This window comes from Pituophis catenifer, unplaced genomic scaffold, assembly GCF_029215685.1.
Source record: "Pituophis catenifer annectens isolate HBS135680 unplaced genomic scaffold, rPitCat1.0.hap2 SCAF_1, whole genome shotgun sequence".
NCBI lineage: Eukaryota > Metazoa > Chordata > Lepidosauria > Squamata > Colubridae > Pituophis > Pituophis catenifer.
In genome coordinates this window covers 299,563,645-299,580,413 of record NW_027256881.1, presented here as the reverse complement: position 1 = coordinate 299,580,413, position 16,769 = coordinate 299,563,645, and the positions used below count along the sequence as shown (strand labels likewise).

At 36.3% G+C, this 16,769-nt stretch overlaps 1 protein-coding gene across 1 annotated transcript in view; it reads left to right on the top strand.

Moving 5' to 3' along the window:
* SPTLC2 (serine palmitoyltransferase long chain base subunit 2) overlaps positions 1–16,769 on the top strand; it is a 58,508-nt gene that overhangs the window by 24,568 nt on the left and 17,171 nt on the right. Inside the window, exons 3-9 of the mRNA XM_070931438.1 lie at positions 4,712–4,866; positions 6,921–7,069; positions 7,218–7,342; positions 9,190–9,283; positions 11,595–11,700; positions 12,483–12,702; positions 14,640–14,766. Of these exons, the coding sequence (XP_070787539.1) occupies positions 4,712–4,866; positions 6,921–7,069; positions 7,218–7,342; positions 9,190–9,283; positions 11,595–11,700; positions 12,483–12,702; positions 14,640–14,766 (976 nt within the window). The remainder of the gene's footprint in view (positions 1–4,711; positions 4,867–6,920; positions 7,070–7,217; positions 7,343–9,189; positions 9,284–11,594; positions 11,701–12,482; positions 12,703–14,639; positions 14,767–16,769) is intronic.

Sequence of the window (16,769 nt, the reverse complement as noted above, 5' to 3'; positions counted from 1 at the left end):
AAGTAACAGGTAGTAGTAGAATGTGTGGTATACATTTGGATATATTAGGAAAGTTGATGCTTGATGTTAGCTTTATTTTGTGCCTGTTTCACTCTGAGAATGAATTGTTTCATTTGTATGACAAAATGTATAGTATAACCAAAAAAACCCCCATTTTTTTAATGAAGGCTTTGTAGCCAACCAGTAGTATCTGTTTTGTTTATATTTTTAATATTATTAACTATAGAATTGTTTCTGAATTAGATGGTCTTAAAAACTGTTCATGGAATATCTTGCTGCAGTATTACATTCCACATTGGCATCCTTCAGTCTCAAGAGACTATGGTATCGTGCTCTGGAAAGAGGTCCTAAAACAGCATCTAGTGTGACTAAAAAGGCCACTTCGAGAGTGGCAATCCCTTCCACACTGAGGGCAGATACATTCTGTCCCCTGCCCAGCCCCCAGATTTTGCTGGTTCCGGGACTGCCTCTTTGCCTCAGCCTGCCGAACAACTGTTTCTTCGAATTGGAGAAGGCCATGCTGCATCTTTAGCCTCCAAGCTGAACGAATGGAGGTCAAGGTTTCCCAGTTGTTAATGTCTATTCCCAGGGCTTTTAGGTCCCTCTTGCAGATATCCTTATATCACAGCTGTGGTCTCCCTCTGAGGCACTTTCCCTGCACTAATTCTCCATACAGGAGATCTTTCGGAATCCGACCATCAGCCATTCTCACGACATGCCCCACCCAGCGTAGACGTCGCTGTTTCAATAGTGTATACATCTGAGGCACTTTCCCTGCACTAATTCTCCATACAGGAGATCTTTCGGAATCCGACCATCAGCCATTCTCACGACATGCCCCACCCAGCGTAGACGTCGCTGTTTCAATAGTGTATACATGCTAGAAATTCCAGCATGTTCCAAGACTGCGCTATTTGGAACTTTGTCCTGCCAGGTGATGCCAAGAATTCGTCAGAAATTGCGCATATGAAAGGTGTTCAACTTTTTCTCCTGCCGTGCATTGAAGGTCCAAGACTCACTGCAGTACAAGAGTGTGCTCAGGACACAGGTTCTATAGACCTGGATCTTTGTATGTTCCGTCAGCTTCTTATTAAGCCATACTCTCTTTGTAAGTCTGGAAAATGTGGTGGCCGCTTTACCAATACATTTATTCAGCTCAGTATCTAAAGAGAGAGTGTCAGAGATAGTTGAGCCGAGGTACACAAAGTCATGGACGACCGCCAGTTCTTGTGCAGAGATTGTAATACAGGGCGGTGAATCCACGTCCTGACCCATGACCTGTGTTTTTTTCAGGCTGATTGTTAGTCCAAAGTCTTGGCAGGCCTTGCTAAAACTGTCCATAAGTTGTTGAAGGTCTTCAACAGAGTGAGCAGTGACAGGAGCATCATCAGCAAAGAGGAAATCCTGTAAGCATTTCAGCTGGACTTTAGACTTTGCTCTCAATCTAGAGAGATTAAAGAGTTTTCCATCTGATCTGGTCCAGAGGTAATTACCCTCTGTTGCAGTTCCAAAAGCATGTTTCAGCATGACAGCAAAAAAGATCCCGAATAAAGTTGGCGCGAGGACACAGCCCTGCTTCACTCCACTTCGAATATCAAAGGAATCTGAAGTTAAGCCATCAAAAACTACAGTGCCCTTCATTTCCTCATGAAAGGACCTGATGATGTTGAGGACCTGAGGTAGACATCCAATCTTGGGGAGAATTTTATAAAGGCCGTCCCTGCTAACCAAGTCAAAAGCCTTCGTAAGATCTATGAAGGCTACAAAAAATGGCTTTCTTTGTTCCCTGCTTTTCTCCTGCAACTGTCTAAATGAAAATACCATGTCAATAGTGGAACTATTGCCTCGAAATCCACACTGTGATTCTGGATAGACTCTCTCTGCAAGCACCTGGAGCCTCTTCAGTACGACAAGCAGCTTCCCTACAACACTAAGAAGAGAGATGCCGTGGTAGTTATTACAGTCACCCCTGTCACCTTTGTTCTTGTACAGTGTGACGATATTTGCATCCTTCATGTCCTGTGGTACTCCACCTTCCCTCCAACAAAGACAGAAGATTTCATGCAGTTCAGTGGGGATGTTCCCTTTGCAGCACTTCAGAACTTCGGCAGGAATGTTATCTTTCCCGGGTGCCTTGCCAGAGGCAAGGATATCCAGGGCCGCATTTAGTTTTTCTAAAGTTGGTTCACTGTCAAGCTCCTCCAAGACAGGCAGGCACTCAATGTTATTTAATGCTTCTTCAGTTACCACATTTTCTCTGGAATATAACTCAGAGTAGTGCTGCACCCAGCGTGCCATCTGCTGTGCTTGGTCCTGGATAACCTCGCCTGTAGCAGAGGGGCAGATTTCTTCTGTGTTGGACCTAAAGCCTGCTTGATGCCATCATACATCCCCTTGATGTTGCCTGTGTCAGCTGCTATCTAGATCCGAGAACAAAGCTGCAGCCAATAATTGTTAGCACATCTCCTTGCAGTCTGTTGGACTTTGCTACGAGCAGCTCGCAGAACCTGTAGGTTGCGCTCACTGGAACAGGCTTTATATGCAATTAGAGCTCTCCTTTTTTCCTTGATCGCTGGGGTCAACTCCTCCGAATGGGCTTCGAACCAATCTGCTGTCTTTCTGATCTCCTTACCAAATACTGAAATATTCTCATTGTTCAGATGCGTTTACTTCAGCCGGGCCTGGGAGAGTTTCCTTGAGTGCTTGTGCAAATTCCTCCACTTTGCCCTGATTGCGAGTCTCGTTGATGTCAATTCATGGTCTTCCTTCCTTCTTCGAGTGATGCAATCTCTTTGTTTGGAGTTTTATTTATTTATTTATTTTATTAAATTTCTACACCGCCCTTCTCCCGAAGGACTCAGGGCGATGAACAGCCAGAAGATAAAACACAGAGATACAAAAATTCTGCTGCACACCAAGGAGTGGTCTGTATCACAATCGGCACCCTGATAGCTGCGTGTGATTGTAATATTGGGGAGGTTGGAGCACCTGGTAAGAATCAAGTCGAGCTGGTGCCAATGCTTCGATCTTGGATGTCTCCAAGAGACTCTGTGTTGAGGCTTTGTTTTAAAGTATATATTGCTAACACAAAGACAATAGTAGCAGCAAAACTCCAGCAGTTGTTGGCCATTTTCGTTCATCTTTCCAACGCCGAATTGACCTAAACAAGTGGGCCAAGAACTATAATCAGCTCCAACTCTGGCATTAAAATCGCCAAGGATAAACACTGTTTATCCTTGGCGATTTTAATGCCACAGTATTAATGTGGTTTTAATGCACAGTATTACATTAACAAAAGGATTTACAAATAACACTTAAAATGCCACATTTCAATTAATAGAGCATTTAGAAGAAGAGTTGTATCTGATAGCTGCCTAGCTACTTTGAGCTACTTAGCCACTTGAGAGTTAGCCATCTTAAAGGAATTTCTGGGTCACAATTTGAAAAAAGAGCTTAACTATCCTTCCAAATCTCCATATTCACATCCTGCATTTTTCATTCCTAAGGGAAATGGTTCTGTTAAAATTGCATGATTATGAAGTCCTAAAGCCTCTATCTGGTGCCTCATTTGTACAATCTCCAGAACGCTCTTTTTTTCATAGACTTGGATTTGAGAAGCACAATTTGATTAGGACATGAAAAAGGACATGAATATTTTAGTATTGGACACTCATTATGCCAAATTTGAATACATAGTAAAGCCTTGAACTTGGTAAATTTCAGGCTATTCTCCAGATTCGTGAATAAAATATTTTCTATTTTTGACAAATACATGGTGGTACTTAGAAATGCAGTGAACTTTTGGGATGACAGTTTGCATGATACCCATTGCCTTCTAATCTTGATTCAGAAAATCTTAAACTCAAATCTATGATTGAGGGAGGGCAGATCCCAGAAAAAAATGAATGCTAAGTACTGAGAAAAAAACTTGGATGTGTTTCTTAGTGTAGGCACTAAGTAATAAGTACATAGATACAAAAAGGAATAAGTCAGTGTACATAACCCAGAGAATCCATTGTGTCTGTATAATGCACATAAAATGGGGAGCAAACAGAAAATACTACAAGTTTAACAGGAATGACAATATTTCATTAACATTACTGAAACTCCAGACAAAAGAAGACTCCAGACCAAAGAAGTGCTATTAAATGTGGAAAAAATGCACACATTGAGATCCAAGAATCTGAGCATTCAAGAGCATTTGACTAAGTATATAAAAAGGGTTGGTTTTGTTTTTCATTTGAACTTAAATTTGTTATACAAGTTAAAATGAACAAAAGTGAATTGTGTTGCTTAAATTGGCTTTCAGTATTAGGAGTGTCAAGCAGTATTTTAAAAGTTGTATGCACATTTTAACCTGGCCTCACAAATGTGGTATGCTGCTGGAGGTAACCTATCATCAAGTTGTATTTTCCAAGTAATAAAATTTTGAGAAAATCAATACTGGAATGTCAAATTATGTTTCAATATAAAGTGCAAGCCAAAATATGTAGAAATGAGTTGGGTGGGTCAGCTCTTACTTACTTTGCTAACTGTTATAAAAAGCCTATAAATAATACTTGAATCTTCTCAAAATAATAATCTCATATTCCCTGGGGTTTGACTAGTACAAATTCAACTATTGAATGAAAATCTGATAAATCATCTATGGCTTCCAGATAATTTGCAAGTTGACTTACCATTTATATTAATGCACTTCTCATGTTTTTAGGACTTTGTTCCTCTGTACCAAGATTTTGAGAACTTCTACACAAGGAATCTTTACATGCGCATTAGAGATAGCTGGAACAGACCAATCTGCAGTGTTCCAGGAGCAAAAATGGATATGTTGGAACGAGTTTCTCATGATTACAATTGGACATTCAAGTGAGTAAAAAGTTTTCAAAAGTTTGTAAGTAGCTAATCTTTAGAGGACTTGAACAGTTGAATAGTAAGTTTTAGACGTAGGTATATCCTCAGTTCAACTTTAGAATTGTTGCTGAATTTGGTGATATAATTTGCCCTTTTTTATGTTTCCTAGGGCCTCCTAGGAAGAGGCCCTAGGTATAAGAGTCATACCTCATGGACAACATATTTCACAGACTCTAAACAAGAATCATACCTCATGGGACAATATATTTCCTTTCTAAATTTCCTTCAGATGGGAGAGGGATCTTTAGCAGGTGCTTTTCAGTTTTGGACAAATACAGAGGTCATGCTTGGTCTCCCTGATTTATCATTATCCTATGAGTGGAAACCAACATTTTAAATGGGCTTGAAAGCCTTATTTTTTTTTTTTGTTTTGTAGTTATGTATTAATGAGTTTTCCTGACAAGTAGTAAACAGAGAAAAAGAAAAGAAAGAAATCAAGGAAAAAGAAAAAAAAGTAAGAAAAAGAAGTTAAGAAAAATGGAAAATAAAAAGGTATAAAGTGACTACCAATATTCTTCACAGCAATTATAAATACAAATATTTTAACTTCTCTCTCTAAAGTCATATATTACTTTTCCTTTTATAATTTATCCTAATTGTAAAAAAACCATTCATTTTTCTCATTTTTATGCAAGAAGTCCATAAGACTGCTTCAAGTTAGCAATAAATGTAGATAATGTTTTTCCTCCAATCAAAGAAATTAATTTCTCGATTTCAGCAAAATCTGTCAACTTCACCAACCATTCCTCCATAGTGGGTGGTGCCAAACTTTTCCATCTTGGTGCAGACAATAATCTGTTGTGATGATATATTAAAATAATCTTCCCTTGCTTTTTCTAACTGCTTGTCTATTAATCCTGAAAGGCAAAAGTTCTGGCTTCAATAGAATATTTATCTTTAAAATCCTTTGGTTCAAATTATATATTTGGATTTTTTTTAGCTTTATGACATGTCTACCAAGCATGATAATAATGAGAGTAATCTGGAACTTGAGCAAATCCACCAGTTTTCTAATAGATCTTCTGCCCTTGCAATTATTTACCTGTGCTATACAATCTTTGGTACGACAAATACAATAGGAATTAATACTTTGTTTTTTAATAATTGAAAGATCTCCAATTTCTATTTGGAGTTGAAAATGATTTCTAGGTGGAATGGCATATCATATTTTTTTCAGATTGGCCTATGTTTATGTAAGAGCTACAGCAAATAAAAAGTTCTAGATGTGGTAAGTAAGAGGACTGGCACTTGGGATCAGGAATAATTGTTTTTTTATGATTTGGTGTTACAGTTAACATGCTTTTAGACTGCTTTAATATGCTTGTATATTAATATTCTTTTAGCAATGTCCTTATAACAGCATACACTGACTTTCAGTTTTACTTCCTTTAACTTGATGGGGGATATCCTGCATGAGGAAGTGACAAATAAATGATAAACCAAAATCCTTATGAACAGGGACATTTTGAAATTAATACAAAGAGATATCAAGCTATTTTAAAATTACTGATTGGATTGATTTGATTTAATTCTTAAGAGAGCTTTCAATTTTCAGTGTGCACACTGGCATTGTACTCATTTTATTTGCTTAAAGTCTATTATATTAGAAATGTTTTAAAAGCTATAATTAAAGATGCTTAATCAAATTGTGAAAAAGAGCAGAATTGCATAATTTGTCTTTGCTATTTCAGCCTGGTCCTTAGTAGGTTTTAGACAAAAGATACTGAAGATTTTAACTAGTTGGCTTTTATTAGTAATGCCAATTGTTTTCTTTCCACATCATATTATGTTATAAATTTGAAGCTCTTTGTTTTAAAAAGTAGTTTTCAGCATAGCATGGAGTCACTGCTTTCAGTAAATTGCTAGAGAACTAAAAACTTGGTGCATTATGTTTCTAAGTCCTTTATTTCTAAATGTATTATCTAAATTGCAGCCATTACTGATATTTAATATATTTGATACTATTGGTGCTCTCTATATAAATGTTTGTGTTTTTAATTAAAATGTAGGTATACAGGAAAGATAACAAAAGATGTAATTAATATGGGATCCTACAACTATCTTGGATTTGCAGAAAACAATGGTGTTTGCAAAGATGCAGTGACTAAAGTTCTCTCACAATATGGATGTGGGGTTTGCAGTACTAGGCAAGAGATGGGTAAGTTCAGACAAGAAGCTTCTTCACCCAAACTTCGCAAAATGTATTGTTACATGTGCTTTCTTAATTCTGTTGTTTTATTCTTACCATAAAAGAAAATTTTTTGGATATACAGTGGTATTTTACCTTACTTTTTTCATATTTACAGGAAACCTGGATAAACACGAGGAACTAGAAAGTTTAATAGCCAGATTTCTTGGTGTGGAATCAGTTTTGGCATATGGGATGGGATTTGCCACAAACTCGATGAATATTCCTGCTTTGGTTGGCAAGGTATGGCTTCAGGAGAAGGAACTGATCTGATCCTGTCTTTGCACATCTTTGTCTCAATAAGTTGTTTAGAGCCTTATAGATCATAGTAATATACCGTATTTTTCAGAGTATAAGACACACCAGAGTATAAAACACACCTTAGTTTTTCGGGAGGAAAATAAGAAAAAAAGCTGATTGGCAGGTGGATCGGCCTCTGGAATACGCCCAATCAGCTGTTCTCAGAGGTGAATTTTAGCAACAGGTTCCTTGGTTGTGAGCTTTTTTTTTTTTTTTTTTTTTTTGCTTTTTTTGCTTTTTTTCCTGCCCCTGAAAGCCTCTGAAACAGAGCTTCAGAAAAAAAGCCTCTGAAGCTCTTTTTGGGGGCTTCTTTTCTGAAGCTTTGTTTCTGATGCTTTTTTCAGCCTCTGAAACCTCCCCTTGAGAAGCTGAGCAGGGCTACATTCGGAATATAAGACGCACCCAGATTTTCACCATCTTTTTGAGAGGAAAAAGGTGTATCTTATACTCCGAAAAATACTGTAGATCAAAATATATAGATATAAATCACATAATAATAAATATTTAAATATGTGTATGATAAAAGAGAAGAATGAAAATTCCAGTATTTAATGCAATTGTATTTAACAAATACAATTTGTTAGCAAGTATAGTTTCTTAGAGGAAAAAACAAATTACTATAGGAGAACTTACGCCACTATGATTTTAAAGAAGCAGCTTTTCGATATTTCAGGCTGCATTGAATCATGAAGATATTAGTGAGTTTTAAATAATTAAAGATATTATTCATTGACTTAATTTTAAAAAATGATCGTTACCTAGTATCTGCTGGTAATCACATAAACATTCTGTCATAGAAAGTATCTGAATGAAATTTTATTCTGAATAAAAGTTCAGAATGTGCTCAATCTTTCTTAGTTTTGTTGTTCTCTCATTATAGCTTTCAAATATAACCAATATTATTTAATATCTCAAGTTGGTGAGAAGTGATGATAGCAGAAAAGACAACAGATCATTCATATAAAAAATTCAGTAGCAATATACAGACACTATGCCAATATTTACATTCGAAAACCATTACACCAGTGCTGGTTTTTAACTTTTAATACATCACAGGTTCTTCTTAACTTGGTATATTCTTCTTTGTCTTTCAAGTAACATTAAATAAATTGAGAAATTTATAAAAGATGAAATATTCATTGATTTTGAAATTTTTCCTTTCATGAAAACATTCTGTCAGCAAAGCTATAAGATTAAGTCATCTAATCACTGCACTATTTTTGTCTTCTTATCATAAACTGTAAATCAAGACAAATAACTTTTTTACTTTGTTTTGTAATGCTGCTTACCTACCTTTGCATAAAAATATTCAGTCCTATGAAAATGAACTAAATTAAAAAACCACCAGATTTGCAGTTAGTTTTGAGTATCTGTGGTTAGTAAATACAGATCTGGTTATCTGTGCAAAGGTTTTCATGTTTTTGCAGTTTGGGGCATATGGTTCTTTTTTGGAGAAGGATTTTTAGAGGATGGGGTGGGGTGTCATAAGTGTGTGTGTTTTATATGCATGCTCCAAAGAGTAGCTGGCTCTTGTGCAGGATAAAATATTTTTCCATGGTATCCACAATTTCATGTGTGTAGTTGTTAAGCGAGAAAGAAATCCTGTGAGTAACAAGGGCCATTTATATTCTCTTGGTTGAGGAATATGTAAATTTGATTACACTATAGAAGAAACTTAGTTGTTGCTTTTAAGCTTTAGGCTTCAGATTAGATGGAAAAAGATTCTGAACAACCACCCAGCTTTATCTGTATCTTTCTGAACTATTTCTTTTGCATTGTCTCATGTTCAGGGTTGTCTAATATTGAGTGATGAGTTGAATCATGCGTCATTGGTCCTAGGAGCAAGACTGTCAGGAGCAACAATTCGGATCTTTAAACACAATAGTGAGTATTTGGGAGGAGATTGGATTATTATTCAAATATATATTCTGCTAAAATACTCTGATAACACTTTAAAAATTGGAAGGATTATTTTTATTTATTTTACAGTATTTATAATTTGTCTGAACTAATCTGAACTATATATTGCAAAATGAAAATCAGCAATTAAAACAATCAGTAAATAATTAAAATAAAAATAACAAAAACCTATACATCATATTTAGCCATAAAACTAAAATAATTTAATTTGATTGCATTTTAATTTTGAGGATGGACTGCATACTGAAAAAAAGCTTCCTTGGCTTTTTTACAAAATGCTAGCGCCATCTTAGTTTTTTGGGGGGAAGATACACCATAAAATGCTACTGAGAAAGCTTACCACCTGCTGTCTGTCTCATGTGTCTTACAAAGAGTGGAGGTCTTCAGCAAGCTTCTCTTGATGTCCAGACCAGACACCATAATCAATTCTGGCAGGGCATTATTTGATATATTGCAACATTATATGGTAGTAGTTTTTATGGGAATGACTAGCATTATAACTATTGGGCCCAGAAATGTATTGGTAACTGATGCAGTAATTTCAAAAGAAGTGTTACCCTAAGAGGGTTGATATATCAATAACTACTGGGTGTCATCCAAAGGCAGTATGTTTACATGCACAGTCAATAGTTCTTTGAAGTTTCCACAAGCATTCTTCAAAGATTATCTATAAATGCATTACAAACCAATAAGATATTGTACATCCTTTTCTTATCCCCTGTTCACTGTTTAAACCTCTTCTAAAATACTTAACCCAGACATTATCTGTCAGGTGTAAAGCCGTGCTAGGAAAAAGCAAAGAATCAGGTTTGGCTTCTTCCAGGTTTATTTCTTTCTTTATTGTGCCTCTCCCAACTCAGTTTTGATAAATCAAAAGTAAGTTTAAAAGAAGTGCCATTTATTACATAGAAAATTTATATTGTAATTTATTAAATTATACCATTATGAGTAGAATACAGATAAAATTAAATTAAAAAATAATGGAATATCATAGCATATAAGTGTCCAAATAATGCATTGTGAAATAAAAAACAAATCCCATGTGCACATTAAATTATAAAAACAAATATTTTAAATAATCAATCTTCACACTAGAAATATAGGCATTTGAACCATTCTCAAGCTATAGTAAGTCACATTTTGAAGTTGTGCCACCTTTTTACTTCCCCTTTGGCAATCCATCCATGTTGTCTAAAACATAAATTCAACCTGTCGTAATTGCCCTTGAATTTTACCTAACTTGATTTCTTCCATTATTTTCTACTTTACAATTCTAAAGTCATATCTAACAGTCATACTGCTGTTCAGTAGCTTTCCTGGTCTCTTGCCCGGGACAATCAGTATTGCTGTGCACAGTAAATCAATACTGAGACATTATGATACTATCTATCATCCCTATGTTTATGTTGAGTTTCATTTTTCATGTTACTATGACTCATCCTGTACAGATCCTTTTTGAACTTTTCACAGTACATTTAATTTTTACCATCTGAATACTTAATGTTGACATAGAGAGCTTATTGTTTACCTTTAATTCTAGTTAATTTATAAAGTGATTTAAGAAGTCATGGTATCATTAGACAATTCTTCTGTCTAATCCCATTTTTGGCTATTAGAAATATATTTAGCTTTCCCAGTGTATTCATGAATTCACCTCACATTAGTTGCTTCTAATGTTTTTCTCTCTTGCATCAGTTTAGACATTGCTCTACTGTATACATATCTGATTCAGTTTCCTCATAACACAAAGTGCTGAAATGTTTGATTTCATTTGGGTGTATAAAAATATCATAAATACAGATATGATTTTATTTTCGCCTGTCATTGTTCCTTTAATCCATATAAGAAAATACGGTTTTCTGAGTTACCAGTTGATCTAAACCAGCAGTCCCCAACCTTTACAGTTTGGCGGTGGGGGAGGAGAGGGGAACCGGCCCATACAAGTGGCAGGATACCACACATGCTGCTCATGCAAGTCAAGCTGCATACATGTATGCTGAATGGCCGCTTGCACAAGTCGAGCCTGCGTGCGTGCGTACCAGCCTGCTGCTTGCGCATGTCAAGCTGGGCATGTGGTACTGACCCGCTGCTCACACAAGTTGAGTGCGCATCTGTGAGCCAGCAGCATCTTGTGCAGCCTGGTTCTAAACAGGCTGCGGCTCAGTGGTGGGCCACAGACCGGGTGTTGGGAAGCACTGCAATTGTGCTTTTTACTTCTGTTTCTGCTTTTAGTCCCTGTCTGAAGTAGATTTGTAACTGTGCTCTTTGTGTATAGATATGCAAAGCCTGGAGAAGCTACTGAAAGATGCCATTGTATATGGGCAACCTCGCACACACAGGCCATGGAAAAAAATTCTCATCATAGTTGAAGGCATATACAGGTAGCCTACAACACCATTCCATTGATGTTCACCATATTCACTTCTTTGTTTCTGTTTTAAGTCAAAATGTAACCAAAGACAAAATATAGGATTTTCACCACTTGATGTTCTCTTTAATGTAGCAGTAATAAGCGTGCATGCCCCAAGTAGTACTAATACCAGTAAATCTACTTTTTCTTTTAAGCTCTTGAGCAATGGAGTCTGTTTTATGTGCAGACACATGGACATTTTGGGGAGTCCTGGTGAAATGAATGAGTGCTTCAGTATTTTCAACAGAAGCTGGCTCTAAAGCTTTATTACAAATCTAATTACATTTTTTCCACAAACCAAAAAATGCTGGTTTTGTTGGATTTAAAATGTTTAAAATGTTTTTTAAAAAATTTTAAAATGACGGTATTAAAAGTCCTTGCCATGATTTGTAAAGCACCTGACAATCTGATTTTTAAATATCTGTTACATGAAAAGGTTTACTAAGTTCCCTGTCTACCTATAAACCTAACGTATATGGTGGCAAAACAGCCTCCCAACTTTTGGAAATAGATAACCCTACTCAAAATTTGATCCCTGGATTTTGGTCACTCTCCCTGTTGAGGCCTATGACTTCGTGCCCGATTGCTATGTGTAAGACTTTCTGCAATTTTTTCTTATAGAAACAGAAAGGTGCGCTATGTATAAGTGTGTGTACTGGAATGATTATTAGAAAATATTAGGTGAACCATTTTTACTGATGATTTTGGCATTATTAGGAGATTCTCAATTTGATTTGTGCTTTTTTGTAACAGCATGGAGGGATCCATAGTCCGACTGCCTGAAGTAATTGCTCTTAAGAAAAAATACAAATCTTACCTCTACGTGGATGAAGCTCATAGTATAGGAGCACTGGGTCCCAATGGCCGGGGTATAGTTGAGTATTTTGGACTTAACCCTGAGGATGTGGATATTATGATGGGGACATTCTCTAAGAGCTTTGGAGCTGCTGGAGGATACGTTGGCGGCAAGAAGGTAAAAAATAGTTATTGAGAATTTGGATAATTTGGATTTGGATAATTTGGATAATTTGTAAAAGGGGAGGCTTCTGTAATATTAGCAATTTACTGATTTCAGAATGTCAAAGCTGATTTCAGAATGTAGAATCTCAGGTAAAAAGACTTGTTTTTAAAAAGCTGTGCACAAGTTTACTGAAAGTCACAAGAAAGAACCAGATACGTGGTTTAGTACTGTGCTGTTTTTCTTTGTACTCTTCTCACCGAGTGTTCCTATGAAAAATACATAGCCCAACAAGTATTTATTTACTGCCAACATTTAACAATTTTAAAGCTACAAGATTAGTGACCATACTCTGTTCTAGGTGCTAAATATCTTGATCCAAGAATGAAATATCAATATAGTAAATTATTGCTGTTCAAAGCTTTTTTTATTTTTTTGCTTTAATAAAAGTGTCTCCTCTTATATGTATCGTGATAGTAGTATTACCTACTCACTTTTAATACTGTATATTGTAATACAGTATAATGAAATAAAGCCCTAGTACAATTTTCACATTTCAGTGAAAACAAGGCATGAAATACCACTCATACATCATCACAAAATCTCCAGAACCATAAAGCCTGCAAACTTGAAATTTGCCTCATATGTTCCTCTTGGCTTCTAGGTGCTCACTAAGAAAGAATTTTTCGAAATGACCATCAGAGCATTAGTATTTCCTATATTATTATTAACACGCTCTGATGCTAAGGAGTTCTACTCCCCCTCCCCACCTGAAAAAAAAATCTGTTTCAAATGCAAAACACAAGCAGAGGAGAGGAGTTTCAGTTTCAGTTTTACTTTAACAGCAGCAAGCAGGGGGATAGGATAGGGGAAGCTTCTGTGGGGCAAGGCTGAGGGAGAGAAGGGGAATAGGATAGGATAGGCTTCTGTGGGGCAAGGCTGAGGGGGAGAAGGGGAGAGGAGAGGCCGATCGTAACTACTCATTAATTTTCAAGCTGTAAGTGTCGATTTGTCAAGCCTGATCACATAGTTTCGTAGCAGAGCACGGGTATTCAGCTAGTATTTAAATATTTAAACTGTTTCTGTACACTTTGCTTTTCTCCTATCCTCATTTCACAATTGGCTTGTCATATTTTCAATTTTATGTCCTTTGGTTAACCTTTTTTATGGTTAACCAAAGACCATGGCAAGTCAGCTCAGCAGCCCTTTCATACCTATTCTTTTATATTTTTTATATTTAAAAAAATCTTAAATAGTTACAGTATAGTCTGTTTTCAACAGAGTTGTCTGAAATTTTTAGAAATTATATTCAGCTAAATGTGCTTTGAACTGTTGAAAGCACTATATAACAAATTTAAGATACTTCAATATGCTTAATTTATATTAATGCCATATAGTAGAAACTATAATAGAATTCAGCAAAGGTCTTGGTGATGGCATACTTTGGACGGAGACCTGTCATGATTAATCATGGAAAATGCAGAAATTCATCTATATACTAAGAACTCAAGTTCAAAAATCTTGGAAATATTCCTCCTTTTGAATATATCTTGAAAATTGTTGAGGTAACTTTGTGCTAGGGTAGTCACCAGAAAGAAATTAATTTTGAATTATCCCTCAACTTCTTTTAGCATAAAGTTTTAAAATAATGAATACTGCATATCCAAAAATGCTATAAATCAAATATATAATAATCTATTTTGTTAGAGTTAAAAATTAACAGTGTCTTGTAATTTTCAAAGTATTAATCCAGTTCTTACATAGAATTCATTCCTAAAACCATTTGGCTAACTGCAATGATGGGTGTATTTTCAAAGAACCTTAGTTAACACCATCAACTAAGCGAATTCTCTTTTCATACCCTACTTTGTTCTGAGATACTATTTCAATAAACCAGTTCTAATTTACTTATTATGGAGAATATATCTAGTTTCCTATATTTGCTTTACCAGGAGCTGATTGATTATCTTCGTGTCTACTCACACAGTACAGTGTATGCCACATCATTTTCCCCTCCAGTTCTTCAACAAATCATTGCATCAATGAAGTGTATTATGGGTGAAGATGGCACAACACTTGGTGAGAGTCAGTCATTGCAATAGTTTTGTTGTTGTTGTTGCTTTTTGGGTTGTTGGTTTTTTTTGTATCTGTACATAAGGAAACATTTTTTCTATCTTTGGCACAAATAAGGGAACAACTTTTTCCAGGAGCATGAAGAAAAGAATAGGTCTATATAAGGCATTTGAAAGAGGCACTTCACAAAGAATAATAACATAAACTGGTCAGGAGACTGTTACTTGTTGCCTTTGCATCTATCTCTGTGCACAGGAACTTCATTTTCCTGGCTGTTCAGCAGGAATATTATCCTGTGAGCAACTAAAATTCAGCTTGAATTAGCAATTCAAGAATAAAGAATAAAGCAATTTTATGAGTCTTGCAAAGGAAGCAGCTACTTTAATGCTTCCAAGAGTGGTGCTTCATTTGCACTAATACCATGTTTCCCCGAAAATAAGACAGGGTCTTATTTTCTTTTGACCCCCCCAAATAAGGGCTTGGCCTTATGATTGGCGGTCTTATTATTTTGGGGGCTGCAGGAGGCAGTGAGCGTGGGACTGGATGTCCCGTTGCTGCCGTTGCCTCCCCTCCCTGATCTTCGCGCCTGGCGAGCAGTCCAACACATCCCACCCCACCCCAATGGGAAAAGCTGCTTCCGTTTCCTGCCGTCTCTTTATCAAGAGGGATGGCAGGTGGGGTGGGGGAGAAACGAGACACATGGAGTGAAACATGGCTCACCTTGCCATCTCTTCAGGGCATGGCATGGCAGGGCTCCTGTCCCCTGCTTACCCATCCCTCTCGATAAAGAGACAGCAGGGAAGGGAAGAAACCAGGCTGCTCTTGCCATTGGGGTGGGGTGGGATGTGTTGGGCCACTTGGCTGGCACGAAGAACAGGGAGGGGAGGGCATGTCCCCAGCCTTGCCTCCTCAACTCATTTTGGTTGCGCGGCAAGCAACCAGAGGAAATGGCAGAACCGGCTGCGCATGTGTGTAAGTAGTTGGGGGGGTGCTTATTTTGCGGGGATGGTTTATATTATTGCATGTGCTGAAAAGCCTGATTGGGCTTATTATCTGGACATGTCTTATTTTCGGGGAAACACGGTATGTTTTACAAAAGCACCTTTCAAATGCTTTGCTAATCCCTAGAAATAATTCATTGAACATAATGAATCCACCTTCTAACAATTGTACTATAGAAATCGATAAACTATGTAGATCTTTCAGAACATATACAAAATATCTTTTGAAATTTTTACGGCAACCATATCATTTTTAAGGCTTATATACCAATATCAAAAGCTAATTTCAGTTGTCTTCACATGCTTTGTGAACAGGATACACATGTGTGAAAACACAATTAGAGACAGTTTCTGAGGCCGCCATATATGAAAAAGACATAGCTGCTTTAACAATTGAAAAAGAGGCATTTAATATACACCATTATGAATTTCAAAGCTCCATTTGCAAATATGTTGCACAATCTTAGTAATCAGTTTGATTGCTTTGGGTATTAATGGAATGTGATACTGAATATTCAAGTCTTTTTAAAATGGATTCTGTGCTGAGATTAGAGATGGATTTAAGTAAACTAATGCACATTTTATTGAAAATTTACTAAAAGAAATTGAAGTAACTTTGCCAGCTTTCACATGATTTGAGTAGTTATTCCTATCCAGCTATATTCAGGATGTTAAAAATACTTGATTCATATTAATAGGATTATACGGGATGATGTATAAAGCAATGGACTTAACACAAGAGGCCTCTAAACTCACAATTTAATTAAAGCTATCCAAATTTTTCTATTGGCCACTAGATGGCACTATTTATGGAAATCGTTAAAACTGTCTTAATCTTTTATAGAAGAGTGTTTCAGAAAAAGATAAATTTATCCTTTATATTTCATATAGATATAACTTGACATCATTGCCAGGTGAAGACATGTTATCTCTTTTGGAAAACTTGATAAAACATGATATAAGATAAAACCCTTGGTTTAAGTGGTATATAAGTACCTTCTTAAATAT